The sequence below is a fragment of the Babylonia areolata genome, chromosome 21 (genome assembly GCF_041734735.1).
Source record: "Babylonia areolata isolate BAREFJ2019XMU chromosome 21, ASM4173473v1, whole genome shotgun sequence".
Classification (NCBI taxonomy): domain Eukaryota; kingdom Metazoa; phylum Mollusca; class Gastropoda; order Neogastropoda; family Buccinidae; genus Babylonia; species Babylonia areolata.
Window position 1 is genome coordinate 34,231,955 of NC_134896.1, and position 26,970 is coordinate 34,258,924.

The window sequence follows — 26,970 nt, forward strand, 5'->3', positions numbered from 1 at the left end:
GAGAGAGATGTGTGTGTGTGTGTGTGTGTGTGTGTGTGTGTGTGTGTGTGTGTGTGTGTGTTATAACACTTTCATATTTGTTCTTATACAGTTTGTGATTACTTATCCTTTGAAGCAAGATTCTATGCTGCTGAATATTTGACAGATTGATGTGTTTGTTTTTCTTTGTTCTTTTTTCTCTCTTTATATATATATATATATATATATATATATATATATATATATATATATATATATATATACACATGTGTGTGTGTGTGTGTGTGTGTGTGTGTGTGTGTGTGTGTGTGTGTGTGTGTGTGTGTGATATAACACTTTCATATTTGTTCTTATACAGTTTGTGATCACTTATCCTTTGAAGCAAGATTCTATGCTGCTGAATATTTGACAGATTGATGTGTTTGTTTTTCTTTGTTCTTTTTTCTCTTTATATATATATATATATATATATATATATATATATATATATATATATATATAGATGTGTGTGTGTGTGTGTGTGTGTGTGTGTGTGTGTGTGTGTGTGATAACACTTTCATATTTGTTCTTATACAGTTTGTGATCACTTATCCTTTGAAGCAAGATTCTATGCTGCTGGAGACAGCAATATCCCAAGAATGTATACACCCCACCATAACCGATTTTAAAGTACTTTCTTGAACATTCTAAAAAAATGTTGTTTTTTTAAAATCCCATTATTAGTTGTTGTTTTTAAACTGACATTGGTATGTAGAGTTGAGTTTAGCGACCCTATCGGCGTGACGCCCATAAGGTCAACATTGGTCTGCATTGTTCCAGACAGTTCTATCAGCCTCGAGAAGCCGCCATGATGAAACGTGCCTTCGCCAAGCGAACCGTGTGGAAGGGTCTTCACGAGTGTGGTGGGTTAAAGTCATCATCGTCCAGGTCATTCGCCAGCACTACCTTCCAGAAACATCCACGGTCGTTGAGCTCCATCTGCATCAATAGCAGTGGCGATGGCAATTTCATGAAAACAGCATCGGTCTGGAGGGGGCTTAGCAGTTCTACTTCCGGCCCAGCTCGCCCCCTAGCGGAGTTTTCCAGCTCTTTAGCAGACGTCGAAATCCCAGACGTGTCGTTTGCAGAATTTATCTGTCGTCGATGTGATGATTTCAAAGACAAAGTGGCTGTGGTGAGTGTGTTTTTAATTTACGTCATTGTTGTATTGTATTCTTGAATATCTTTCTTTTTTATTTTGCCGATTTATTTCATGTTTATGTTCTCGTGATCACGCCAAAATGTTAACTATTCATTTGTTCATTCAGTTGACAATGCTTTCGGCTATGAACTCTCCACTTGATGTTTTGCACATAATTTGACCTGCTTTGCGTCCGCTGAATTCCCTAAGCATGAGGTTGAAATGTCAATCACAGGCTACCATGTCAGTCGAGTATCTGATAACAGTTCCAAGTGCTGAGCTGACCGCTCAAGCTGCACGCATATTTTGACATCACACTTGCATCCTTTAGGTCACCTACCATAAAGTGTAATGATGAATTCATTATTTGCTTTCCCGTGAGGGCACCATACAATGAAATTAGTACGTTATTTGCGATCACTACCTTTCCTCCTGTTTCAACAAAGTTCTCCGTTTTATTGTATTTGTATTTGTATTTCTCTTTTTATCACAACAGATTCCTCTGTGTGAAATTCGGGCTGCTCTCACCGGGGAGAGCGCGTCGCTTTTTTCTTCTTCTTTTTTTCCCCCTGCGTGCAGTTTTATTTGTTTTTCCTATCGAAGTGGATTTTTCTACAGAATTTTGCCACGAACAACTCTTTTGTTGCCGTGGGATCTTTTACGTGCACTATGTACATGCTGCACACGGGACCTCGGTTTATCGTCTCATCCGAATGACTAGCGTCCAGGCCACCACTCAAGGTCTAGTGGAGGGGGAGAAAATATCGGCGGCTGAGCCGTGATTCGAACCAGCGCGCTCAGATTCTCTCGTTTCCTTGGCGGACGCGTTACCTCTAGACCATCACTCCACTCCAGGCCATCACTCCACTCCTCTTCATAGTCTTACTGATTCTTATTAGTCCATTGTCCGTAGCTTTTGGGAATCATCGGACCGTGATTTTTTCTCAGCCGCAGATTTGAACCAGTACATTAAAAAAAAAAGTTTTTCATTCATAAACCATCAGGGAGAAAAGTCTGCTTTGGAAAACAAACAAACAAAAAACAAACCAACTTTAAGACAAATGCCCAATATGTCGTTAAACTTGTCAACTCCAATACTCAGTTCCTTAAAGTCCGTCGAAAATTAATCACCGGAAAATTTTACTTTCAAGGCATTTACCGATAGGTCGTTAAACTCCACTTATCGGGTCAGTGCCACTGCCGATATCTATATCTGTGGCGGGGCTAAATTTCAGACACACACGAAATGAATCACCCCACTGGAATGTAGTTACTTTCCGTAAAGGTGTACTGTAATTGTCTCACGCTCTTCGAGGAGTCCAAAGGTTAAGTAAAGAGGAAGGTGGCAGAATGGTTAAGACGCTCAGCTGCCAATACAGAGAGTCCGCGAGGGTGGGTCTGGGTTCGAATCCCGCTCTCGCCATTTCTCCCACGTTTGATTGGAAAATCGAACGTCTAGTCATTCGGATGAGACGATGAACCGAGGTCCCGTGTGCTGCACGCACTTGGCGGACTTCTTCTTCTTCTTCTGCGTTCGTGGGCTGCAACTCCCACGTTCACTCGCATGTACACGAGTGGGCTTCTACGCGCATGACCGTTTTTACCCCGCCATGTAGGCAGCCATACTCCGCTTTCGGGGGTGTGCATGCTGGGTATGTTCTTGTTTCCATAACCCACCGAACGCTGACATGGATTACAGGATCTTTAACGTGCACAATTGATCTTCTGCATGCATTTACACACGAAGGGGGTTCAGGCACTAGCAGGTCTGCACATATGTTGACCTGGGAGATCGTAAAAATCTCCACCCTTTACCCACCAGGCGCCGTCACCGTGATTCGAACCCGGGACCCTCAGATTGAAAGTCCAACGCTTTAACCACTCGGCTATTGCGCCCGTCACTTGGCGGACTGAAAAAGAACCCATGGCAACGAGAGTGTTGTCCTCTGGCAAAAATTCTGTAAATGAGAGGAAATCCACTCTGACAGATACACAAATAGGTGCATGCACTCAAGGCCTGACTAATCGCGTTGGGTTATGCTGGTGGTCAGACGTCTGTATTGCAGATGTGGTGTAACGTATATGGATTTATCCGAACGTAGTGACGCCTCCTTGAGAAACTGAAAACACGAAAAATACTTTAGTGAGGAGTATATTCAATGGAATACTCAGTGGAACTCCAGATGCTATCTTTGAAAGAGTTCAGTCGTCCTACCAAAAATAATAAAAAATAATACTTGCATATCATTGCAAAATCGTTCTAAAGCTATGGAAAAATTATTTACCCATACTTCTTCCCGTTTTTATCTTTCTTTTTTTTTTCTTACATCAAAAGTTGCAGAGGCATTATCGGGGGGAAAAAAGGTGTTTACCTGTATGTAATAGGCTTGGGTGAAAAAAAAAGGAGCGCGGGGGGTGGGGGGTGGGGGGTGGTATTATTGAGGATTTCAATCTGGATAGAAGATTAGAAAATTAAAAGATTACAAAAAATATCCTTTCGATCCCTGATAAAATCCTGTCGGCGACGCCACTTTCGTTACCGAGGCAAGGGGGGTGGTAGATAGAAGGGGATTTAATTAAAGAATCCAATTACCGCAGAATTAAAGGGATAGACATTACTGAAGTGAAAAGACAGTGAGAAATATCATCGAAAAGGTCATGGTCACATAGAGGCTAGTCACAAAAGATTTCTGTATTGTTTTATTACAATATAATAAAAAGAGAAGAACCCTATGTGAGTGGCCTCTATTTGCCCTTGGCCTTTGAGAGAATATTTGTCCTTTCACTTTCTATCCCTTTATTTCAGTACTCTTAAATTCTTTAATTCCCCCTTTTATCTACTATCCCCCTTGCCACCGTCGGTTACATGTAGGTTGTTATTTACTTACTCGTGTACTTCAACTACATAAGAGCAATATTTCACTTTCCGTTGGCGGGTAGTCTGACTACCTAACCGGCAGAAAGTACACCTATGCAGAGGTGAAGGACTACGCCATAAGGGTGGCCAGCGGTCTCCACAGGCGAGGCTACAAAAAAGGGGACGTCATTGCCACGTGCACCATCAACATGCCGGAATTCTCCATCCTGATTATAGCTGCCGCCAGTCTGGGCATCATTGTCTCCCCTGCCAACCCGGCTTACACTCCAGGTCAGTGAATCAATGAGGTTCTAAGCTCAGGTTGGTGATGCACCTCACTTCATGACAGGGGAAAGGCTTAAAAAAAGAAAAAGAAAGAGAGAGAGAGAGAGAGAGAGAGAGAGAGAGAGAGAGAGAGAGAACAACAAATCCAAGCGCAGATATCATCACTATCCAAAAAGTAATAAATTACAGAACTGTAAAAACAAACTATAATAATCTTAAAAAGCCCTTATCCATTAAAAAAAAAATTTAAACGGCCGATTTCAGTTTGAGCTGGATGGCGGTTTTAAACATCTCTCATTAATTAACAGGTTAATTATTTTGTTCGTTCAAAAGGAAGTTTTGTTTGTTTATTTGCCTAGATAATAACATGATATTTTTAAGACTACGATTTATTTTATACACGTTAATTCTTAACCACCTAATTGCTCCTACAGCGGAACTGAGTCACATGCTGACCAACAATGGCGCATGCGCAATGTTCACCATCCCTCAGCTGGTGCCCGTGGTACAGGCAGCCATCTCTGACCCTGACCTGCCCCACAATGTCAAGGTCACTCTCCTTTTTCCTTTTTTTTTTTTGCAACTGCATCAGCTGTGTATTCACATCTTCACTGTCGTCGTTATAACGAACATGATCGTCATCACCACCGTCATTATCATAATCATCTTAGTAACAGTATCAGAAGTATTAGAAGTAGTTGTTGTTGTGCTGGCAGTAGCAGCAGCAACAGCTTGTTGTACACGAGACCTCGGTTTATCGTCTCATCCGATTGACTAGCACCCAGCCCACCACTCAATGTCTACTGAGCCAAGTGGAAGAGGGAGGAGGAGGAGGAGTGAAGAATCCTAGTCAGTATACGGGATTCGAACCCGTTCACACTCACTTCCTAGTCGGTCGGGTAACGTTACCACTTGGCCACCGCTCCACTTAATTAATTTATTTATTTATTTATTTATTTGTTCATTTGTCTTTTATTTAAAAAAGAAAATTTCTTATGATTTTTTTTATTATTAAATTATTGATGATGAAAGAGGAGGAGGAGGAGAATGACGATATTGATATGAACTTCCATGTCAGGTTTGGGACTACGTGACAAGGCTGTACTCTACGCTTCCTGTCATAATGATAATCATCTTTTAAGCGTAAATGTCAAGTATTTTTTGTTTCTTTGTTTGGAAAACTGATTGTGCGATTGATGTATGACTTTCCCCTTCAGTTAGGGGCTTAGGGGCAGGTGACAAGTATGCAAGGCTTGATAAGTCTAGATCTGAATAACATGTTTCGCTTTCGCTTTCGTTTTCCAGGAACTGTACACGTTCGGGCACGCGGAGGAAGGCAGCCAGTTCTTCGGTGACCTGATGAAGGACGACGGCAAGGCCTTCCCCGACAACGTGGACATCAATCCGGCCAAGGACTGCTTCCTTCTGCCCTATTCCAGCGGCACCACAGGGCTGCCCAAAGGGGTCATGCTCTCCCATAGGAACATCGTGGCTAACATCATGCAGTTTAGGTGAGGATGGGTGGCGTTCTTAGGTTGTTGGTGGTAACAATGATAATAACCAGGTTCAACCAGGCTCGGCTGGATTGTATCAGAGATTTACGAAAGCTCCAGTTTTAGAGTTACGCATGCGTGTGAACGACCGGTGTGAAAGCGCTTTGATTTGTCTCTGCACAAAGATTCAGCGCTATATAGATATTTGTTATTATTATTATTATTATTGTTATTGTTATTGTTATTATTATTATTATTGGCTTGTATCAGAGATTGACGAAAGCTCCAGTTTTAGAGTTATGCATGCATGCATGTGAATGACCGGTGCGAAAGCGCTTTGATTTGTCTCTGCACAAAGATTCAGCGCTATATAAATACTAATCATTATCATTATCATTATTATCATTCTGGCGGTGATGGCGGTTATTTCAAAACGGTGGAAAGAGAGGACTGGGCCCCGCCTGCCTGCCTGTTCTACACCTTAGGCACAGAAGTTACTGCCCTGACGGCTGGCCGTATTGTATTGTATTATATTGTATTGTATTGTATTACTCTTTTTTGTCACAACAGATTTCTCTGTGTGAAATTCCTGCTGCTCTCCCCAGGGAGAGCGCGTCGCTATACTGACAGCACCACCCATCTTTTTTTTTTTTTTTTTTTTCCTGCAATTTATTTGTTTTCCTATCGAAGTGGGTTTTTCCAACAGAATTTTGCCAGGGACAACCCTATTGTTGCCGTGGGTTCTTTTACGTGCACTAAATGCATGCTACACACGGGACCTCGGTTTATCGTCTCATCCGAATGACTAGCGTGCAGACCACCACTCAAGATCTAGTGGAAGGGTAGGAAATACTGGCGGCTGCCGGTGTGATTCGAACCAGTGTGCTCAGATTCTCTCGCTTCCCAGGCGGACGCGTTACCTCTAGGCCATCACTCCACATGTAAGGAGCTATTGAGCTCCTTAAACTATTCTTTTTTTTTTCTTTTCTGTTTTTTTTTCAAGTGCTGGTCTTGGTATGATCTGGTTTTAAATGCATCCTTTATTGTGGAGAAGCCGTTTGCCCATGTGTGTGTGTGTGTGTGTGTGTGTGTGTGTGTGGCGGGGTGCAAGTGAATGTCCGTGCATTCGTGTGTATGTGCGTGCCTGAGTGCGTGTTGCAGGGATGCAGTTTTCTGGAGGGCGTCATGGGTGGGTGGGTGGGTGGTTTCACTAATGTTCAGTTGCGTGAGTGTACTCTGGCACGTGCTTCCGCGTGTGTGTGTGTGTGTGGAGAAGGGGGGTGGGGTGGGGGGGAGGAGGGCCGGGGGGAGGGGGGATTGGCGTGCGGAGGTGGGGGAGGGGGGGAGTGGGGGACACTCCCTTGTGTCCTACATGTTGACGAGCCTTCAGGGCCCGGATTGGGCCTCATTTGAGTCACCTCCGGGACCAACAGCCACCGATCTTCCATCTGATTCTTGACTGAGCCATGGTCATCTTCGGATCCGAAAGACGTTCATCATCATGGTAGGGGTGGTGGTGGGGTTGGGGGTGGAGGCAAGAGGGGGGGGGGGGGAGCGGGCGATATTGATAGGGGGAGGAGGGGAGTTGTGGAACGAAATGTAAAGCGCTTTGAGCAGTATTTCTGGAGAAACGCGTTATATTGTGCATGTGTGTGTGTGTTGTGGAGTGATGGCCTAGAGGTAACGCGTCCGCATAGGAAGCGAGAGAATCTGAGCGCGCTGGTTCGAATCACGGCTCAGCCGCCGATATTTTCTCCCCCTCCACTAGACCTTGTGGTGGTCTGGACGCTAGTCATTCGAATGAGACGATAAACCGAGGTCTCGTGTGCAAGCATGCACTTAGCGCACGTAAAAGAACCCACGGCAACAAATGGGTTGTTCCTGGCAAAATTTTGCTATTGCCTCCCACCACAGAGGTCTGACGGGTATGACGCCAGAGGATAAGATCCTGGGCCTCCTGCCTTTCTTCCACATCTTTGGGTTGTCAATCCAGTTCGGATCCCTGTACGACGGCGGGGAGCTGGTCACCGTGCCTAGGTTCGATCCTGAGATGTTCCTCAAATCTCTGCACGACAGCAAGGTGTGTGTGTGTGTGTGTGTGTGTGTTTGTCGTGTGTGTGTGTGTGTGTGTGTGTGTGTGTGTGTGTGTGTGTTGTGTTGTGTTGCGGTGTGTGTGTGTGTGTGTGTGTGTGTGTGTGTGTTGTGCTGTGGTGTGTGTGTGTGTGTGTGTGTGTGTGTGTGTGTGTGTTGTGTTGTGGTGTGTGTGTGTGTGTGTGTGTGTGTGTGTGTGTGTGTGTGTTGTGGTGTGTGTGTTGTGGTGTGTGTGTGTGTGTGTGTGTTGTGGTGTGTGTGCGTGTGTGTGTGTGTGTGTGTGTGTGTGTGTGTGTGTGTTGTGTTGTGGTGTGTGTGTGTGTGTGTGTGTGTGTGTGTGTGTGTGTGTGTGTGTGTTGTGTTGTGTTGTGGTGTGTGTGTGTGTGTGTGTGTGTGTGTGTTGTGGTGTGTGTGTGTGTGTGTGTGTGTGTGTGGTGTGTGTTGTGGTGTGTGTGTGGTGTGTGTTGTGCTGTGTGTATGTGTGTGTGGTGTGTGTTGTGCTGTGTGTCTGAGAGTGTCTTTTTTTCACAACATGAGTTTCTCACGCTGGCTGGATTTAAAAACAATCCTATTCAAATATTTCAAGTGATTGTTTTTTGTTGTTGTTTTCAATAATATGCAATGACTGTGAGACTCATGAACAAAAGAGCAAGCTATATCCTACATTTCCATGCAGAGAACACACACACACACACACACACACACACACACACACAATCACGCATAAACAAAAAAAAACCATGTGTGTGTGTGTGTGTGTGTGTGTGTGTGTGCGTGCGTGTGTGTGTGCGTGTGTGTATGCGTGTGTGTATGTGTGTGTGCGTGCGTGCGTGCGTGCGCGCGCGCGCGTGTGTGTAGATCACCCAGCTGCACGCGGTTCCCCCGATGGTGCTGTTTCTGGCTAGAAATCCGCTGGTGTCCAAGTTTGACCTGTCCAACATCAGGTTTATATTCAGCGGGGCCGCTCCCCTTGGGGAAAAGCTCACTGAGGAGTGCCAGAACAGACTGGGGATTCCCATCTATCAAGGTAAGTGCTGTAGTAACCGTTGCAGCAGCAGGTGTTGTAGTAAGATAAGATAAGATAAGATAAGATAAGAATAACTTTATTATCTCCAACTGGAGAAATTTGGTCAGGTGCATTATCACAACATAGACAAGTAAACAACATGGGGACCATAACTGTAAAAGCCAACAACAGCCCCAACAAATATTACGAAGATACAAATGTAAAAAATATCACATACATCGTTTCATACATACATCCACACACTGCAGGTAATAACTAGTATTCTTAATGTAAAAACAGAAAGAATTAAGAAACATTATTTGAATATAATTATAAACATAGCCTACTATACTGCACATTGATTATAATAGACAGATAAGATAAGAATAAAGATGAATTGCGGAAAACCACAACCAGATAATCAGCACACACCCGCACCGCACCCCCCCCCCCACCCCACCCCACACACGCGGATAACTTGATTAAACAAGAGTAATAAACATATGTTCTCAAATAAAAGCATTTCACATATTCGCTTTTAAAAACATTGCAATTACTTATTACATCGTAATTATTAAACAGAACAGAATATGAATAAGATGATGATGGTGGTGGTGGTGGTTGTGACGGATGCGTTTGCATCATTTGGTATTTCTTGTTTTAACATTCCGGGGTTTTGGTTGATTTTGGCTTCGAGCAGTGGACCCTGTGTTGTTTTGTATGTTTAGTTGATTTTCATTGGCTGAGGTTGTTAAGATTTTGTTAATTACTTCATTGGGGAAGAAAAAAACCCATCTTATTATGTGAATGTCATGTTGAATACTTGGCTTCCTCGATGAGCATCTTGCTTTTGTCACTCAGCTCTTTCAGCTGCTGGAAAGTGGCGATGCTCACCTCCCAGTGAGGTTGAATGTCACTCTGTCTGATGACGTCATCTTGATTTTGACGTGACTTGTAGTTAACTGCTTGGGCAGATTGGTAGATGCGTTTCCAGAGGAGAATGTTCAGAGTTCCTGACATGTGGTGGTGTATTATTCCGAAGAACGGTTTATGTTTCCAGTTCAGCTTTTCTTCCTGGTGAGAGCACTGGGGCTATGTTTGATGTCGCTGGTGGCCGACTGATCTGAATGAGAACAGTGCCACAAGAGGCCACTCCTACAAACTATTAAAAGTTTCAGTAAAAACTTACAGATTTGCACATTTCTTTACTAACAGAGTAGCAAATGTTTGGAATAATTTGTCACAAGACGTTGTTTCCGCAGGAACAGTGAATACATTTAAAAATTATCTTGATATTCATTTAAAAAAATTTAAATACAAAACTCATTTACATATTTATTGATTTTTCAAGCATTGCGCACTCAATGTTGAAAAATGCACCCAGACATATGTGGGGACTCTCTTTTTCTTTCCCACTTCAAGCGGGCAAAAGGCCTTGTGAGGCCTGCACGCCTTGATATTGATATGATATGATATTGAGGGAACGTCTGGAGTTGCCCTCCTTGTTGCTGATGAAGGCAGTCCGATGTGGATACGGGTGGTCCGACATGTGTATGTGAGATGACGCCGTATGGACAGGTGGTGAATTATTATGAATCAGAGACTGTCATATTAATGTGAAATATGAATCAGAGACTGTCATATTATTGTGAATTATTATGAATCAGAGACTGTCATATTATTGTAAAATATCAATCAGAGACTCTCATATTATTGTGAAATATGAATCAGAGACTGTCGGAGTAAAGACTAACGAAGTGTGATCAATCTTGGAACAGAGTCGAGAATGAAACTATGAGCTCTAAGATCAGCTGAAGGGGATGCAGAATATTTTTCAAGAATTGTTTCCTTCTTTCTTCAAGACTGTGCAGGGACGTGAAAAGAGACTGTGGGACTGTATGAAAGAGAGTGAAAATATCAACGTAATGTAAATTACTAAATTAACATATTGGATTTACCTTATTGAGGATTGGTGATTGTTTCTTGTGAAACGGTTTCGATATAATTATTATATGTGTCATTGGTCTTTACTCTTCATTTTCTAGCGCCCTGGTCTATTGTTTTCTTTACGGAGTGTTTGTGGTGATTGGATGTAAGAGTGTGTGTGATAAAGGGAGAGAATAACTTAGACCACGCACAGAACTACACACACACATAACTTTCAGTGTCTGTCTATATTTCTAACAACATCATAAACACCGCCCGTAACAGTGGTAGCTGCAGTAGCAGTGATAGTACTTGGTAGGAGGAGGATGACGAGGAGTAGCAACAGCAGTAGAAGCAGTAGTCGTAGAAGTAGCAGTAGTCGTAGAAGTAGCAGTGGTCATTGAAGTCAATCTTGTTGTTTTCGCGTTGAAGTCGTCGTTGTTGTTGTTGTATTTATTTATGTCGCTGCTGCTGCTGCTGCTGTGTGTGTGTGTTTGTGTGTGTGTGTTCACGCAGAGAGAGAGAGAGAGAGAGAGGGAGGGGTGGTGGAGAAAGATTTACAGAAAACAGTGGTACATCCACACATCATTTAATTTGTACACAAGCTTCCTTCCTATCCAGGGCTAGAAAACAACGAAAACAATGTTCCCAAGCAGACTGAAACTGAATAATGCGTGCTTTTTTTTCTCTTTCTTTCTGTTCTTTTTACATTGTATCGTATTGCATTGCATTATTGCACTGCTCTGTTATGAACGAGATCGTACCGCAATACATTGTACCATGTTGAGCTCCAGTGCATTTCATGACATTGCATTCATTGCATTTTGCATTGGATTTCATTACACTGCATTTATTGCATTTTGCACTGCTCTGTTATGAACTAGATTGCACCGCAATACATTGCATCATGTTGAGCTCCAGTACATTTCATGACATTGCTTTCATTGTATTATTGCACTGCATTGTTATGAACTAGACTGCACCGCAATACATTGCATCATGTAGTTGAGCTCCAGTAGATTTCATTACACTGCATTATTTCACTGATATATCGTGAAGCAGATTGCACCGCCATACATTGTACTATGTTGAATCCAGTACATTTCATGACATTGCATTCATTGCATTATTGCACTGCTCTGTTATGAACTAGACTGCACCGCAATATATTGCATCATGTTAGTTGAGCTCCAGGACATTTCATTACATTGCATTATTTCACTGCTATATCGTGAAGCAGATTGCACCGCAATACATTGTACTATGTTGACCCCCAGCAGATTCCATTACATTGCATTATTTCACTGCTATATCGTGAAGCAGATTTCACCGCAATACATTGTACTATGTTGACCCCCAGCAGATTCCATTACATTGCATTATTTCACTGCTATATCGTGAAGCAGATTTCACCGCAATACATTGTACTATGTTGACCCCCAGCAGATTCCATTACATTGCATTATTTCACTGATATATCGTGAAGCAGATTGCACCGCAATACATTGTACTATGTTGACCCCCAGCAGATTCCATTACATTGCATTATTTCACTGATATATCGTGAAGCAGATTGCACCGCAATACATTGTACTATGTTGAGCTCCAGTACATTTCATGACATTGCATTCATTGCATTATTGCACTGTTCTGTTATGAAGTAGACTGCACCGCAATTTATTGCATCATGTAGTTGAGCTCCAGTAGATTTCATTACACTGCATTATTTCACTGATATACCGTGAAGCAGATTGCACCGCCATACATTGTACTATGTTGAATCCAGTACATTTCATGACATTGCATTCATTGTATTATTGCACTGCTCTGTTATGAACTAGACTGCACCGCAATATATTGCATCATGTTAGTTGAGCTCCAGGACATTTCATTACATTGCATTATTTCACTGCTATATCGTGAAGCAGATTTCACCGCAATACATTGTACTATGTTGACCCCCGGCAGATTCCATTACATTGCATTATTTCACTGCTATATCGTGAAGCAGATTTCACCGCAATACATTGTACTATGTTGACCCCCAGCAGATTCCATTACATTGCATTATTTCACTGCTATATCGTGAAGCAGATTGCACCGCAATACATTGTACTATGTTGACCCCCGGCAGATTCCATTACATTGCATTATTTCACTGCTATATCGTGAAGCAGATTGCACCGCAATACATTGTACTATGTTGACCCCCAGCAGATTCTATTACATTGCATTATTTCACTGATATATCGTGAAGCAGATTGCACCGCAATACATTGTACTATGTTGAGCTCCGGTACATTTCATGACATTGCATTCATTGTATTATTGCACTGCTCTGTTATGAACTAGACTGCACCGCAATATATTGCATCATGTTAGTTGAGCTCCAGGACATTTCATTACATTGCATTATTTCACTGCTATATCGTGAAGCAGATTTCACCGCAATACATTTTACTATGTTGACCCCCGGCAGATTCCATTACATTGCATTATTTCACTGCTATATCGTGAAGCAGATTTCACCGCAATACATTGTACTATGTTGACCCCCAGCAGATTCCATTACATTGCATTATTTCACTGATATATCGTGAAGCAGATTGCACCGCAATACATTGTACTATGTTGACCCCCGGCAGATTCCATTACATTGCATTATTTCACTGCTATATCGTGAAGCAGATTGCACCGCAATACATTGTACTATGTTGACCCCCAGCAGATTCTATTACATTGCATTATTTCACTGCTATATCGTGAAGCAGATTTCACCGCAATACATTGTACTATGTTGACCCCCAGCAGATTCTATTACATTGCATTATTTCACTGCTATATCGTGAAGCAGATTTCACCGCAATACATTGTACTATGTTGACCCCCGGCAGATTCCATTACATTGCATTATTTCACTGATATATCGTGAAGCAGATTGCACCGCAATACATTGTACTATGTTGAGCTCCGGTACATTTCATGACATTGCATTCATTGCATTATTGCACTGCTCTGTTATGAACTACATTGGACTGCAATACATTTTACAATGTTAAACTCCAGTACATTTCATGACATTGCATTCATTGCATTATTGCACTGTTCTGTTATGAACTACATTGGACTGCAATACATTTTACAATGTTAAGCTCCAGTACATTTCATGACATTGCTTTCATTGTATTATTGCACTGCATTGTTATGAACTAGACTGCACCGCAATACATTGCATCATGTAGTTGAGCTCCAGTAGATTTCATTACATTGCATTATTTCACTGATATATCGTGAAGCAGATTGCACCGCCATACATTGTACTATGTTGAATCCAGTACATTTCATGACATTGCATTCATTGCATTATTGCACTGCTCTGTTATGAACTAGACTGCACCGCAATATATTGCATCATGTTCAGCTCCAGTACATTTCATGACATTGCATTCATTGCATTATTGCACTGCTCTGTTATGAACTACGTTGGACTGCAATACATTTTACAATGTTAAGCTCCAGTACATTTCATGACATTGCATTATTGCACTACTCTGTTACGAACTAGACTGCACCACAATACATTGTACCATGTTGAGCTCCAGTACATTTCACTGATGACATTGCATTCATTGCATTATTGCACTGTTCTGTTATATACTAGACTGTACCGCAATACATTGCATCATGTTAAGCTCCAGTACATTTCATGACATTGCATTCATTGCATTATTGTACTGCTATGTTATGAACTAGACTGTACCGCAATACATTGCATAATGTTGAGCTCCAGTACATTTCATGACATTGCATTCATTGCATCATTGCACTGCTCTGGTATGAACTAGACTGCACCGCAACACATTGCATCATGTAGTTGAGCTCCAGCAGATTTCATAACATTGCATTATTTCAGTGCTATATCGTGAAGCAGATTGCACCGCAATACATTGTACTATATTCAGCTCCGGTAGATTTCATCACATTGCATTCATTACATTATTACACTGCTCTGTTATGTCATCGCATTCAACTGCTCTGTTATAAACTAGATTTCGACGGGCGCAATAGCCGAGTGGCTAAAATGTTGGACTGCCAATCTGAGGGTCCCGGGTTCGAATCAGGGTGACGGCGCCTGGTGGGTAAAGGGTGGAGATTTTTACGATCTCCCAGGTCAACATATGTGCAGACCTGCTAGTGCCTGAACCCTCTTCGTGTGTATATGCAAGCAGAAGATCAAATACGCACGTTAAAGATTCTGTAATCAATGTCAGCGTTCGGTGGGTTATGGAAACAAGAACATACCCAGCATGCACACCCCCGAAAACGGAGTATGGCTGCCTACATGGCGGGGTAAAAACGGTCATACACGTAAAAGCCCACTCGTGTGCATACGAGTGAACGCAGAAGAAGAAGAAGAACTAGATTCACCGCAATACATTGCACCATGCTGACCCCCGCAGATTTCATTACATTGCATTCATTGCATCGCATCGCACTGCTCTCTTGTCAACTGAATTGCACTGGCAGTATTTATTCATTCATTTGTTTATTAACTCACTCAGTACGGCCAGTCCTCTCTTCTCCTCTACACAGACCCCTCGGATGTCCAGTGGGTGTCTGAATGACCCAACCTTTAGCTTCCGTCGTCAGAATTGTGGTATTCTTTGTCAACATTCACCTCTTCAGTATAAGAGCCTTCCGTTTGCAATATTTTGATGATGGTAATTGGGGTTCGTATGGACAGAGTTAAGACGTCTTGCTATAGCGCATATTCTTGAAGCATGGCACTGCAGTTTGCATTCTTCTATTAGTCACGTAATTCACCCGACTGTACTGCATGTCATTAATTATTTCTTCTTCTTCGTTCGTGGGCTGCAAGTTCCACATTCACGCGGAAGTACACGAGCGGGCTTTTACGTGTATGACCGTTTTTACCGCGCCATGCATTTGTATTTTTTTTTATCACAACAGACTTCTCTGTGTGAAATTCCTCCCACCCCTCCCACCCCCCTTTTTTTTCCAGCGTGCAGTTTTATTTGTTTTTCCTATCGAAGTGGATTTTTTTTTTACAGAATTTTGCCAGGAACAACATTTTGTTGCCGTAGGTTATTTTACGTTCGCTAAGTGCATGCTGCACACGGAGCCTCGGTTTATCGTCTCATCCGAATGACTAGCGTCCAGACCACCACTCAAGGTCTAGTGGGGGGGGGGGGGGGGGGGCATGGAGGGGGGGGGGGAGATATCGGCGGCTGAGCCGTGATTCGAACCAGCGCGCTCAGATTCTCTCGCTTCCTAGGCGGACGCGTTACCTCTAGGCCATCACTCCATGTAGGCAGCCATACTCCGTTTTCGGGGGTCATTAATCAATTAACTAACACGATTGTTTTGCCACGACGCACGCCGGCAGGTTACGGTCTGACGGAGACCTCACCTGTGATCAGCATAGACACGGCGCCAGGTCATCCTGGCACCACTGGTCTGTTGGTGCCTAACACCAAGGCAAAGGTGAGTACAGAGCTGTCAGCGTTCACCAGTGTCATTATCATTACCGTCGTCGTCGTAGTCTTTACTGCTGTCATCGTTGTCGTCATCGTCATCGTCATCGTCGTCGTCGTCGTCATTGTAATCACCATCACGATCATCACCACCACCACGGTCGTCGTAGCCATAATTTGTCATTAATATCACCGCGCGCGCAAGTGTGTGTGTGTGTGTGTGTGTGTGTGTGTGTGTGTGTGTCTGTCTGTCTGTCTGTGTCTGTGTGTGTTTGTGACTGTGTAAATGTGTATCTGTGTTTGTGTGTGTATGGTGTGTGTGTTTGTATGTGTGTCTGTCTGTGTCTGTCTGTGTGTCTGTGTCTGTGAGTGTGTGTGTGTGTGTCTGTCTGTGTTTCTGTGTGTCTGTCTTTTGTGTGTGTGAGCGTGTCTGAGTGTCTGTGTGTGCCTGTATGTGAACGAGTGTGTTTGTGTGTGTGTGTGTGGGGGGGGGGGGGGGGGGGGGGGCGTGTGTGTCTGAATGAGTGCGTGCATCTGTTTATGTGTGTGTGTGTGTGTGTGTGTGTGTGTGTGTGTGTACATGTCTTTTCAATAAACAACAACAAAACATTACAGCTAAAAACTGTTCTGTTTTTGTCTACCTAAAACAAAGTTGAATACCAACACCTATTTTGTTAAACAAAAGAAAACCCAAAAAAAAAACAAACCCAAACAAACAAAAAAAAAAAAAAAAAAAAAAAATGAATTTTCGCAGCCACCCGGCAGCTTGGTCACAGACTACACTTATAACAGGTGACGTAATGTTATTTTTTACGTCATCTCTCTGGCCATACATGACGTCTTCTACTACGTAAATATTATATATATATATATATATATATATATATATATCAAAGAGTATATATATATATATATATATATATATATATATATATATATATATATATATATATATATATATATATATATATAATTCTTTTCTTGTCTAGCATCTTCACAGCCGAACTCTATGCTCTTCTGATGGCCTGCACCACCGTGAACGATATTCCCCAGCCACCAAGAGCAGTGGTGATTCTTTCGGACTCAAAATCTTCTCTGCAGGCACTCGCAAATGGAAGGGAAAAGAATAGAAAGGAAATACAATTGGAAATACTCTATCTGGCACATCAAATAATAGAAAAAAGGAACCACATTAACCCTCATGTGGATACCATCCCACTGTGGAATAAGAGGAAATGAAATGGCAGACAAAGCTGCAAAAGAGGCCACCACTATACTCAACCACACTGACCTCGGACTATCCCAGGCAGAGGTGCAAAGTAAGGTTAGAACTGCTGCGTTCGAACTACGAAATGAATATATGAGAACCCGTTGCCAGACACATGGGTGGCTCTTCCTTCCGACGACGGGAAAAAGAGAACGCCTCTGCTTACCCCGGACAAACACCAGGGTCCTGAAAAGGATTAGGACCCAATGCAAAAGAAACATTCTTATGAACATCAAATGTTCATGTGGCAATGATGCCACATTTGAACATGTTTTCAGCCAATGTTCGGCCCTCGCCAATTCACTGAACACACTATGGGCTTACAAACAAACCCACGACCTCAGCATCAATGAATTTCTTCGTCTCCACCCCACCTTAGGACTTGGACCAGTACAAACCCTGACTGATTCGCTCATATCCTCCGGATTAGCATAATGGTTTTAAACCCTACGCCAAAAGAACTTAGAAGGGGACTGAAGATACCACCATCCCAAAGAGGATCCACACCTTGAACTGCCAACTTGAACTCCCCCACCACAACGGGAAGACCTTCGTGAGGAAAAAAAAAAGAAGAAAAAAAAAAAAAAAGAAAGAAAGAGAAAGACATCTGCCTTGAAGACCTTACTCCCCCACTACAACGGGAAGACCTTCGTGAGGAAAGACATCTGCCATGAAGAACTGACTCCCCAACTACCACCAGAAGACCTTCGTGAAAGAAAAAAAGAAGAAAAAAAAAGACATCTGCCTTGAAGAACTTGACCTTAAGGGCTGTCTGCCGATAGGTCGTTAAACTCCACACATAACATAACATTTCTTGTCTCCATCCTCTCAGTTGGTGGACGTGGACACGGGCCTGCCGGTGGCGGTGGGGGAGATGGGGGAGTACTGCATGGACGGCCCCCAGAAAATGATGGGCTACCTGCACAACCAGAAGGCCACAGACGACATGATCGACAAAGACGGCTGGCTCCACACAGGTAATTCTGAATGATTCTCCACTCCTCTCCACCACACAGGTAACCTCTGGACAGGTAATTCTTAAGGACTCCGTACAGGTAATTCTGAGTAACCCTCCGTACAGGTAATTCTGAATGACTCTCCGTACAGGTGATTCTGAAGGTAATTCTGAATGAATCCATACACGTAACTCTGAATAACTCCAAACAGATAATTCCGGATAACTCCACACAGGTAATTCTGAATGATTCCATAAAGGTAACTTTGAATGACTCCACATAGCTAACACTGAACAACCCCACACAGGTAATTCTGAATAACACCCACACAGGTAACCTCTGAATGACTCTGTACAGATAAATCTAAACGACTCCATACGGTTAATTCTGAAGGCAATTCTGATTGACACCACACAGGTAACCTCAGGTCGACTCCACTGACAGAAGTTAATATCTTAAGGACTCCATACAGGCAATGCTAAATGACTCTCCGTACAGGTAATTCTGAAGGTAATTCTGAATGACTCCAAACAGGTGATTCTGAAGGTAAATCTGAATGACTCCAAACAGGTAACTCTGAATAACCCCATACAGCTAACTCTGAACAACTCCACACAAGTAATTCTAAATAACCCCAAACAGATAACTTCACATAGATAATCCTGAATAACCACACAGCTCACTCTCGTTGTTAATGTTGGCAGGTGACCTGGGCTACATGAGAGAAGACGGCATGGTGGTAATCGAAGATCGTCTCAAAGAACTTATCAAGTACAAAGGATTCCAGGTATTTCTTAAACTAATCATTATTATTTCTTATACTAATAATACTTAGAACGTTTCTTCAATCAACCACTCTTTTGTTCTCTCAGGTTGATGTAACTATTGTTTGTTTGCTTCTTTATTGAGTATATATTCTCTCTCTCTCTCACTGTCTCTGTCTGTCTCCTTCTCTGTCTCTCTCTGTCTCTGTTTCTTTCACCTCATTGTCTGTCAGTCTGTCTGTCTGTCTGTATGTATATATGTATGCATGTATGTATGCATGTATGTTTCTGTCTGTCCGTCCGTCCGTCCGTCCGTCAGTCAGTCTGTCTGTCTGTCTGTCTGTCTGTATGTATGTATGTATGTATGTATGTATGTCTCTGTCTGTCCGTCTGTCTGTCTGTCTGTCTGTCTGTATGTATGTATGTATGTATGTATGTATGATTGTACTCGTATGCATGTATGTATGTTTCTGTCTGTCCGTCCGTCTGTCTGTATGTATGTATGTATGTTTCTGTCTGTCCGTCTGTATGTATGTATGTATGTCTCTGTCCGTCCGCCTGTCTGTCTGTCTCGGGACCGGAGGTCCTGCCACTCTTACAACCCGCCGTTCACACGCTCTAGAAGGAGGAAGGTGGCAGAATGGTCAAGACGCTCAGCAGCCAACACAGAGGGTCTGTGTTCGAATCCCGCTTTTTCCCTTTCTCCTAGTTTGACTGGAAAATCGAACTGAGCGTCTAGTCATTTGGATGAGACGATAAACCGAGGTCCCGTGTGCAGCACGCACTTAGCGTACTTAAAAAAAAAAAAACACATGGCGAAGAGAGTGTATTGTCCTCTGGCAAAATTCTTTAGCAGAAATTCACTCTGATAGGTACACAAATATTATATGTGCATGCATTCAAGGCCTGAATAAGCGCGTTGGGTAATGTGGTGTAGCGTATATGGAGTTGTCCGAACGCAGTGACGTCTCATTGAGAAATTGAAACTGAAATTCTGTCTCTGTCTCTCTGGACTGAAGGTCCTGCCGCTCTTACAACCTGCTGTTCACGCACATACGCGCGCGCACACACACTCACTCACTCACCAACCCACCCACCCAGCCACCATACACTCAATCCAAGCAATGTACCCAAGCCTCAGTCCTCCTTCTATCCCATTACTATCCCATCCTGCTGTTCACACACACACACACACACACACACACACACGTGTGTTGACACATGGTCAACACACGTGTGTGTGTGTGTGTGTGTGTGTGTGTGTGTGTGTGTGTGTGTGTTGTGTAAATGCTTCTCCTCTGTTATATATATTTCACTCGCGTGATGTGCCTTGAGCGTTATTGTAATCTCAATGAAAGGCGCAATAGAAATTAATAAACTATTATATATCATATCCAGGTCCCCCCAGCGGAGCTGGAGGATCTGCTGCTCTCCCACCCGGCCGTTCAGGACGCTGGGGTGATCGGAGTGCCCGACCCCGCCGCTGGAGAGCTGCCGAGGGCCTACCTCGTCCTCAAGCAGAACGTCACCGCCTCGGCTGAGGACATTGCCAAGTTTGTGGAAGGTGTGTGTGACACGTTCGGTTCAGGGTCATGTCTCCTGGGTGCCCTTGTTTTGCCGCCTTTTCCTTCCAACCTGGTCCATACGGACCACAATAATTCGGGATTTATGACGGTTTTGGTTGCTGAGATTACACGAGAAAAGAAATCGAGAGGGGGAGGGGGCCAGGGGTGGGGTGGGGGTGGGGGATAGAGATGGGGTTTGGCGGGTAGTGGTGGTGGTGGTGGTGCGGGGATTAGGGGATGGGGAGGGAGGGAGGAGAAGGAGGAGAGAAGAAAAGGAGAGGGGAGGGGACTGGGAGGGGATGGGGTCGATATTGAATGGGGAAGGGGAGGGAGGAGAGAGAGTGAGAGAGAGAGTAATAATAACAATAATATCGGTAAATGAAAATGATTCGGGGTGTGCAACAAAACAATAGGAAAAGAATCTCGCTTTCTTGAGTCTCTCTTGTCTCCCACAAATAAGCACACCCATAAAGACTTAGCCACCCAACTTCTCCTTCAGAATACACACCCACCACCCACCAGCCTCTCTGTCTGTCTGTCTGTCTAACACACACACACACACACACACACACACACACACACACACACACACACACACACCAGAACGTCACCGCCTTGACTGAGTACATCGCCAAGTTTGTGGAAGGTGTGTGATACGTTGGGGGTGGAGTGGTAGGACATTGCCATATTTGTGGAAGGTGTGTGATGTGTTGGATGTGGGGTGTGGGAGGACATTGCCATGTTTGTGGAAGGTGTGTGATATGTTGGGGGTGGGGTGTGGGAGGACATTGCCAAGTTTGTGGAAGGTGTGTGATACTTTGGGGTGTGTGAGGACATTGCCAAGTTTGTGGAAGGTGTGTGATACTTTGGGGGTAGGATGTGAGAGGACATTGTCAATTTTGTGGAAGGTGTGTGATACGTTGTGGGTGGGGTGGTAGGACCTTGCCATGTTTGTGGAAGGTGTGTGATACGTTGGGTGTGGGGTGTGGGAGGACATTGCCAAGTTTGTGGGAGGTGTGTGATACGTTGGGTGTGGGGTGTGGGAGGACATTGGCAAGTTTGTGGAAGGTGTGTGATACGTTGGGGGTAGGGTGTGGGAGGACATTGTCAAGTTTGTGGAAGGTGTGTGATACGTTGAGGGTGGGGTGTTGGAGGACATTGCCAAGTTTGTGGAAGGTGTGTGATACGTTGGGGGTGGAGTGGTAGGACCTTGCCATGTTTGTGGAAGGTGTGTGATACGTTGGGTGTGGGGTGTGGGAGGACATTGCCAAGTTTGTGGAAGGTATGTGATGCGTTGGGGGTGTGGTAGGACATTGCCAAGTTTGTGGAAGGTATGTGATACAATGGGGTGTGGGGTGTGGGAGGACATTGCCAAGTTTGTGGAAGGTGTGTGATGCGTTGGGGGTGTGGGAGGACATTGCCAAGTTTGTGGAAGGTGTGTGATACTTTTGGGGTAGGATGTGAGAGGACATTGCCAAGTTTGTGGAATGTGTGTAATACGTTGAGGGTGGAGTGTTGGAGGACATTGTCAATTTTGTGGAAGGTGTGTGATACGTTGTGGGTGGGGTGGTAGGACCTTGCCATGTTTGTGGAAGGTGTGTGATGCGTTGGGGGTGTGGGAGGACATTGCCAAGTTTGTGGAAGGTATGTGATACAATGGGGTGCGGGGTGTGGGAGGACATTGCCAAGTTTGTGGAAGGTATGTGCTACGGTGTGGTGTGGGAGGACATTGCCAAGTTTGTGGAAGGTGTGTGATACGATGGGGTGTGGGGTGTGGGAGGACATTACCAAGTTTGTGGAAGGTGCGTGATACGATGGGGTGTGGGGTGTGGGAGGACATTACCAAGTTTGTGGAAGGTGCGTGATACGATGGGGTCGGGTGGGTGGGGGTGTGAGATGGTGAGGGGTGGGGGAAGGAAGGGGTGTGGGAGGTGTAGGAATGAGTGAGAGTTTGCACATGTGTGTGTGTGTGTGTGTGTGTGTGTGTGTGTGTGTGTGTGTGTGTGTTTCTATGAGGTATCTTTTTGATGTTGAAACCAGCAAAAAAAGAAAAAAAAAAAAGAAAAAAAACGAATGAGTATTTTTGCAAGGCAAAGTCAGGCTTGAATTCCTTTTATCACTGGGATTGATTCATACCATACGTTTTGTGTGGTATGTTTTAATGTTAGAACGAGTTACAGAAAAGTATTTTACAACATTTTGCAGTCTGTGTCAAATTCCCAATAGTGTTTATGCCTGTTATGTGAAGTTAGCATTTTGCAGGTGAAATCAAATCTATGTTCGTTTGATGTTCCATGTGGTATCCATTGATTTTAAAGGAATTTCTGTGAATGATATGATATCCATGCGTTGCAGTCATTGACTTTTAAAGGAATTTCTACGAACGACATGTTATCCATGCGTTGCAGGCAAAGTCTAAGTCATTTGCATTCCTTGTGGTAGCCATTGACTTTATTAGCCCTTTCACTGCCAAACTTATGCAGCAGCTAGGTAGAGGACCCATGTCACTGGAGGGTGACCAGATCATGGGTCTGTTATCCATGAACCTACAGCTCTTTATGTTCAATGGTAGGATAGGTCATTATTTCTACACATCACAGGGGGAATTCCCAGCTGTTGTTAGACACCATATTTTCTGTGTTTATTGCACAAGAAATTTTTCCACTCTGAATTGACTGGCGTGAAAGGATAAAAGGAATTTCTATGAACGATATGTTATCCATGCGTTGCAGGCAAAGTCTAAGTCATTTACATTCCTTGTTGTATCCATTAACTTTAAAGGAAGTTCTGTGAAAGGTATGTTATCCATGCGTTGCAGGCAAAGTCTAAGTCATTTACATTCCTTGTGGTATCCATTGACTTTATTAAAGGAATTTCTATGGACGATATGATATCCATGCGTTGCAGGTAAAGCCTAAGTCATTTGCATTCCTTGTGGTATCCATTGACTTTATTTAAGGAATTTCTATGAACGATATGTTATCCATGCGTTGCAGGCAAAGTCTAAGTCATTTACATTCCTTGTGGTATCCACTGACTTCATTAAAGGAATTTCTGTGAACGATATGTCATCCATGCGTTGCAGTCAAAGTCTAAGTCATTTACATTCCTTGTGGTATCCATTGACTTTATTAAAGGAATTTCTATGGACGATATGTTATCCATGCGTTGCAGGTAAAGTCTAAGTCATTTACATTCCTTGTGGTATCCATTGACTTTATTTAAGGAATTTCTGTGAACGATATGTTATCCATGCGTTGCAGGTAAAGCCAAAGTCATTTGCATTCCTTGTGGTATCCATTGACTTTTAAATGAATTTCTGTGAACGATAATATAATCCATGCGTTGCAGTTAAAGTCTAAGTCATTTACATTCCTTGTGGTATCCATTGACTTTAAAGGAATTTCTATGAACGATATGTTATCTATGTGTTGCAGGCAAAGTCTAAGTCACTAAAAAAATTACATTCCTTGTGGTATCCATTGACTTTTAAAGGAATTTCTATGAACGATATGTTATCCATGCGTTGCAGGCAAAGTCAACCCATCGAAACAACTGCGTGGTGGCGTGGAATTCGTGGAGGAGATTCCGAGGAATCAGAGCGGCAAGATTCTTCGTCGTGTGCTAAAAGAAAGGGTCCTGCAGACATCTTGAGATGCCCTTTTCTCTTCTTCTTCTTCTTCTTCTCGCCAGGTGGCCAGTTTCGTGTACAGTTTTGCTGCATTTTGAGGGAAAATAGACCAAAATGCAAAGAAAGTCTGAAATTATATGCAGAGACTTTCTGGAAAGTGATATATATTGTTTATATTACTCACTTTTCTTGCTGGTGAAAGGGTATAGGCTATGAGCTACGTATCAAAATTGCAGTTTGTCCGGACGAGAAATGTTTTCAGTGAAACAAAAGGTTTTCATAATCGAGTTTTGTAATGTTCGTGAACAGTTCTTTAGTTTTCGCAGTGTTTGATATGTTTGAACCTTTGTGCCTCCTTCGGTGTTTTGTTTTGCCACACTGGAATGTCTCTGATTCTTGAAGTCTGTGCCTAGCTAGTCATCCAGACCCAGTCTCAAACTCCAGATAATGGAACATCATTAAAGAGCTCTTTTCTGCATATCTATTACTTCTCCTCCACCCCTCCACAACCACCACCGCAAAAATAAAAGCCGGGATAAAAAAAATACACACACACACACACACACACACACACACACACACACACACACACACACACACACACACGGAAAGAGAGAGAAGAGAAATACCATCTTTGTCAATGATAAATCTGTACGACCAAACAAACTTTCTTCTTTCACATTTTTAGCAAAACATTGTTCAGGTGTCTTCCACGGGTATACGGTTTTCGTTTTTAGTAAAAGATAGTGTTGTCTGTTTTGTAAATTTCATGCGGGTTGCTCATTGTTTTACTACTCACTGTTCCCTTGAACATGAAGGGAATTCAGTGGTTCATACATGTTCGCAGATTTTTGATAAATTATTGATTAATCCATAGGTCTGAAATATTTTGTGGTGGTGCTGCGCTCACTTGCGACACGGTGTTTTTACAGGCTTGTGCTTTTTAGCGTGGGTTAATTTCCATGTGGATTAATAAAGTGTTTTTGATTTGATGATTTGATTTGATTTTGGTCGACATCAATGACTTAAAAAAAGAAAGATATTATCAACATTACACATGATGTACAGGTTGATTTGGTAAAAGAAAAAAGTACATTGTGTGTGTGTGAGTGTGTGTGTGTGTGTGTGTGTGTGTGTGTGTGTGTGTGTGTGTGTGTGTGTGTTCGCGCACATGTACATGTGTGCGGGTGTGCATTTGCGTGTGCGTAGTTCTCCAGCTTGAGCTTTTAAAGGAGGTTTTCGGTGGGTTAGATAGGACTAAATGTTTTATCATTCATTTATTTCATGAGAAGTTTTTATATGTCGTTTATGTCTGTGAAAAGTCTTCTTTCTTTCAGTTTTAAAATTTCCTGCAGAGGCTGGTCAGTTCCAACTTACTTTCCAGCATGAAGGCTTAAAGTGTGACAGTCTTCAATTTCCACTTTAAACGAATTTCGTTTTGAGGCTTAAAGGGTATGGTTGGCTGGAATCAAATCAATGGTGCTTAGAGCCTCGCCGTTGGCTCAGTGGAAGGTTTTCATTATCATTGTCGTTGGGTGGTCGCAGCTGGTTGTTGTTTATTGTCCAGATCAAATCGTGCATATGGTCCATATCAGTGCCAGTTGAGCTCAGTGGCCAGTCTATGGGTCTTTTGTCAGTTGTTTGTGTTGTTGGCATTCAACTGCTTGATTGATTACTACTGCGCATGTCTTGTTCGCCTTTTTATGATTATATTGCACTTTTTCTGACAACTACGCATGATTTTTACATGAAGTGATAAAAAGCAGGCTGCATTTTTTCCACAATCATTTGGCCCGGTGTAACAGGCCAAAACCTACCCCAGGCTGGTTCTTATCCCGGGTAAGAAAAAGCCCCGGGTAAGATGTAGCCCAGGCCAGTTCTTACGGGGGTAAACTCTGGCCTAGGCCAGTTCTTACGGGGGTAAACTCTGGCCAGGGTAAAATCTGACCTGTTAACACCGGTTTGGAGAGAGAACTTTGTTAACAGTTGCGCATGTCTTCTAAATGAAGTGAGAAAGGGTATCTATTTTTTTTTTCTGCTCAGTAAATTGGGTTATTTTTTTGTTCATACCAGATCACACATTTGATGCTGTCTACTCACAAGCTCTTTATGCTCGTATTTCTTATTTGCAGTATAATGCATTTTATTTTATTTCATTTTATTTTTCACTGTTATCAAACTTTTACGTTTATCGTTCCGTCGCTGTTTGGTAAAATATGACATGTCTTTATATGATTGGTTGGTCTTTATGTTCAAAACGATATGTGCATCTGTTGCTGCCGTGCACTGCTTGCACAGAAATAAATGTGAACAGATAATTTTATGTATTTGTGTGACTTTATACGAGACTTCTGACTAACAGTCGTTGTCTCAGTTTCAGCTGTTGACGAGCGTGAGCGTGCACGCCAACACACAGTGACATACACATACAGACGCAGAACACACACACACACACACACACACACACACACACAT

At 43.0% G+C, this 26,970-nt stretch overlaps 1 protein-coding gene across 2 annotated transcripts; it reads left to right on the plus strand.

Annotated features, from left to right (window-relative positions):
• The first annotated feature begins 798 nt into the window (after positions 1-798).
• Positions 799-26,813, plus strand: LOC143296342 (putative 4-coumarate--CoA ligase 1). 2 transcript variants are annotated; one of them, XR_013057130.1, is made up of 12 exons: positions 799-1,153; positions 4,100-4,307; positions 4,736-4,851; positions 5,607-5,812; positions 7,709-7,874; positions 8,744-8,912; positions 16,225-16,322; positions 18,412-18,556; positions 19,240-19,322; positions 20,698-20,863; positions 24,397-26,367; positions 26,400-26,813. XR_013057130.1 is itself a non-coding variant. In XM_076608218.1 (11 exons), exons 1-11 carry the CDS (start codon positions 827-829, stop codon positions 24,516-24,518), a joined length of 1,806 nt encoding a protein of 601 aa, XP_076464333.1. In that variant the 5' UTR covers positions 799-826; the 3' UTR covers positions 24,519-26,813. The 2 variants fall into 2 exon arrangements, 1 of the variants encoding a protein (XP_076464333.1); XM_076608218.1 differs by having other exon boundaries at positions 24,397-26,813.
• The last annotated feature ends 157 nt before the right edge of the window (positions 26,814-26,970 follow it).